General features: G+C 65.2%; 1 protein-coding gene across 1 annotated transcript in view; it reads right to left on the bottom strand.

Moving 5' to 3' along the window:
• Positions 1–1,331, bottom strand: part of LOC121345969 (proline-rich protein 36-like) — a gene marked incomplete at its 3' end in the record, with an annotated part of 1,748 nt that extends 417 nt beyond the window's left edge. Inside the window, exons 1-3 of the mRNA XM_041423340.1 lie at positions 1,037–1,331; positions 881–982; positions 4–785 (exon numbers count right to left, since the gene is read on the bottom strand). Of these exons, the coding sequence (XP_041279274.1) occupies positions 4–785; positions 881–982; positions 1,037–1,162 (1,010 nt within the window). The remainder of the gene's footprint in view (positions 1–3; positions 786–880; positions 983–1,036) is intronic.
• Positions 1,332–3,372: the final 2,041 nt, after the last annotated feature.

Genomic DNA, 3,372 nt, shown 5'->3' with positions numbered 1-3,372 from the left:
GGCCCCCGGGGGGCGGCGAGGGCGCGCCGGGGGCCGGGCAGTGAGCGCGGCGCGGCCGGGGCGGGGAACGGCTCCTTTTGGCCCAAAATGGCCGAAATCGGCCGAGAATGGGGCGGGTGGGCTGTGGCAACGAGGCCGGGGTGTCCGTCCTGATGGACAGATGGACAGATGGACGGCTGGGGTGATTGACGGCTGGGGTGATGGACAGCTGGGCTGATTGACAGATGGATGCTTGGGCTGATGGACACCTGGACAGATGGACACTCGGCCCATTGGACAGCTGGCTGAGGGACAGATGGACAGCTGGGCTGATTGACAGCTGGGCTGATTGACAGCTGGAGTGATGGACAGATGAACACCTGGCTGATGGACACCTGGCCTGATTGACAGCTGGGCTGATTGACAGATGAACACCTGGCTGATGGACACCTGGCCTGATTGACAGCTGGGGTGATGGACACCTGGACAGATGGACACTTGGCCCAATGGACACCTGGCTGAGGGACAGGTGGACAGACGGACAGCTGGGCTGATTGACAGCTGGGGTGATTGACAGCTGGGGTGATGGGCCGATAGACAGATGGATATCTGGTGTGATGGACTGATGGACACGTGGACAGATGGACACTTGGCTCAATGGACACCTGGCTGAGGGACAGACGGACAGCTGGGCTGATGGACAGCTGGTCCAATGCACACCTGGCTGATGGACACCTGGGCTGATTGGCAGCTGGACAGATGGACACCTGGCTGATGGACAGATGGACATTTGGGCTGATGGACACCTGGTCCAATGCACACCTGGACAGATGGACACCTGAGCTGATGGACACCTGGGCTGATGGACAGATGGACATCTGGCTGATGGACAGATGGACACCTGGCCCGATGGACACCTGGGCTGATGGACAGATGGACAGCTGGTCCAATGCACACCTGACTGATGGACAGATGGACACCTGGCTGATGGACAGATGGACACCTGGCCAGTGCACACCTGGTCCAATGGACACCTGGCTGATGGACAGATGGACACTTGGCCCATGCACACCTGGCTGATGGACAGATGGACATTTGGGCTGATGGACACCTGGTCCAATGCACACCTGGACAGATGGACACCTGAGCTGATGGACACCTGGGCTGATGGACAGATGGACATCTGGCTGATGGACAGATGGACACCTGGCCCGATGGACACCTGGGCTGATGGACAGATGGACAGCTGGTCCAATGCACACCTGACTGATGGACAGATGGACACCTGGCTGATGGACAGATGGACACCTGGCCAATGCACACCTGGCTGATCGACAGATGGACCCTTGGCCAATGGAGGGGTGCCGGGGTGGGGGAGGGGTGTCCGTGTGGGGGGTTCTGGGGGGGTCCCGGGTGGGTTTGGGTGTTGGGTCATGGAAAAAAAAACCCAAATTTTTTAATAATTACAAAAAATTTAATTATTCCAAAAAACCCCACAACACCGAGGTGAGACCCGGGCCCGGGACACGGCCGGGGGGGGACCCCCGAGTGTCCCCAACACCGGGGCCACCCCCAGTGTCCCCAGCACCGGGGCCGCCGTCCCTCCGTGTCACTGTCCTCGGCACCGTCTGTCCCCGCGGTGACCCGGCTCGGGACGTGTCCCCAGGGTGTCCCCACGGTGTCCTCAGGATGTCCCCAAGGTGTCCTCAGGGTGTCCCCGCAGTGTCCCTTGGTGGCTCCACATTGTCCCCTGGCTCAGGAGGTGTCCCCGTGGTGTCCCCACGGTGTCCTCACGGTGTCCTCAGAATGTCCCCAAGGTGTCCTCAGGATGTCCCCGTGTTGTCCCCACGGTGTCCCCACGGTGTCCTCAGGGTGTCCCCAAGGTGTCCCCAGGCTCAGGACATGTCCCCAGTTGTGGTCCCATGGTGTCCCCGCGGTGTCCCTTGGTGGCTCCACATTGTCCCTTGGCTCAGGAGGTGTCCCCGCGGTGTCCTCAGGATGTCCCCAAGGTGTCCTCAGGGTGTCCCCGCAGTGTCCCTTGGTGGCTCCACATTGTCCCCTGGCTCAGGAGATGTCCCCATTGTGTCCTCAGGATGTCCCGGTGTTGTCCCCGCGGTGTCCCCGTGCTGTCCCCATGCTGTCCCTGCTGTCCCCCTCGGCGCTGCCGCTGCAGGAATGGCCGCTGGCCGCCGTGGCGGTGCTGGCCCAGCTCGCGGTGCTGGCCCCAACTCCTCTGGTGGCCCTGGTGGCCCTGCTGTCCGTGTCACTGGCCCTGCTGGCTCTCCTAGCCATGGTGGCCCGCCTCGCTGTGGCGTTGGCCCTGCTGGCCGTGGTGGCCCTGCTGTCCCCAGGTGCCGTGGTGGCCCTGGGGTCCCTCCTGTCCCCTCTGCTGTCCGTGTGTGCTGCGGTGTCCCCGCTGTCCCCTCTGCTGTCTCCCCTGGTCCCCGTGCATGCCACAGTGGCGCTGCAGGTGTCCCCGCTGTCCCTCCTGTCCCTCCTGTCCCTGTCCGTGTCCCTGTTGTCCCTGTCCTTGTCCCTGTCCGTGTCCCTGTCCGTGTCCCTGTCCCTGCAGGTGTCCCGTGTGTCCCTGTCCCTGTCGCTGTCCCTGTCCCTGTCCCCGCTGTCCCTGCTGTCCCCCCTGTCCGTGTCCCTGTCCCTGCAGGTGTCCCTGGTGTCCCTGTCGCTGTCCCCCCTGTCCGTCCCTGCAGGTGTCCCTGGTGCCCCTGTCGCTGTCCCCCCTGTCCCTGTCCCTGTCCGTGTCCCTGTCGCTGTCCCTGTCCCTGCTGTCCCCCCTGTCCGTGTCCCTGTCCGTGTCCCTGTCCGTGTCCCTGTCCCTGTCCCTGTCCCCGTCCCTGTCCCCTCTGCTGGCGGTGGGTGCGGCGGTGGCGCTGCAGGTGCAGGTGTCCCTGTCCCTGTCCCTGCTGTCCCTCCTGTCCCTGTCCCTGTCCCTGTCCCTGTCCCTGTCCCTGTCCCTGTCCCTGTCCCTGTCCCTGTCCCTGTCCCTGTCCCTGTCCCTGCAGGTGTCCCTGGTGTCCCTGCTGTCCCCCCTGTCCCAGTCCCTGTCCCCGGTGCCGGTGGGTGCGGCGGTGGCGCTGCAGGTGCGAGCGCCGCTGGAAGGCCTTGCCGCAGGTAGGCGCGGCAGCGGCGCGCTTTGAGCGCCGAGTGCGCGATGCGGTGGCGCCGCAGGTAGGACAGGTAGGCGAAGCCCCGCCCACAATCGGGGCACGCGAACCGCGCGGGGGCGGGGCCGGGGGCGGGGCCCGCGCTGGCCGCGCCCCCCTGGGCCAGCAGCACGGTGTAGGGCACGCCCTGCCTGTCAATCAACAGGAAAGTCCCGCCCCCCGCGGGGGGGAGGGGCTGGGGGCGGGGTCCGGGGGGCTGCGGGGAGAGAAG

The sequence above is a fragment of the Onychostruthus taczanowskii genome, unplaced genomic scaffold, assembly GCF_017590055.1.
Source record: "Onychostruthus taczanowskii isolate IOZ18803 unplaced genomic scaffold, ASM1759005v1 scaffold767, whole genome shotgun sequence".
Classification (NCBI taxonomy): domain Eukaryota; kingdom Metazoa; phylum Chordata; class Aves; order Passeriformes; family Passeridae; genus Onychostruthus; species Onychostruthus taczanowskii.
This window is presented reverse-complemented; position numbering and strand designations above follow the sequence as displayed.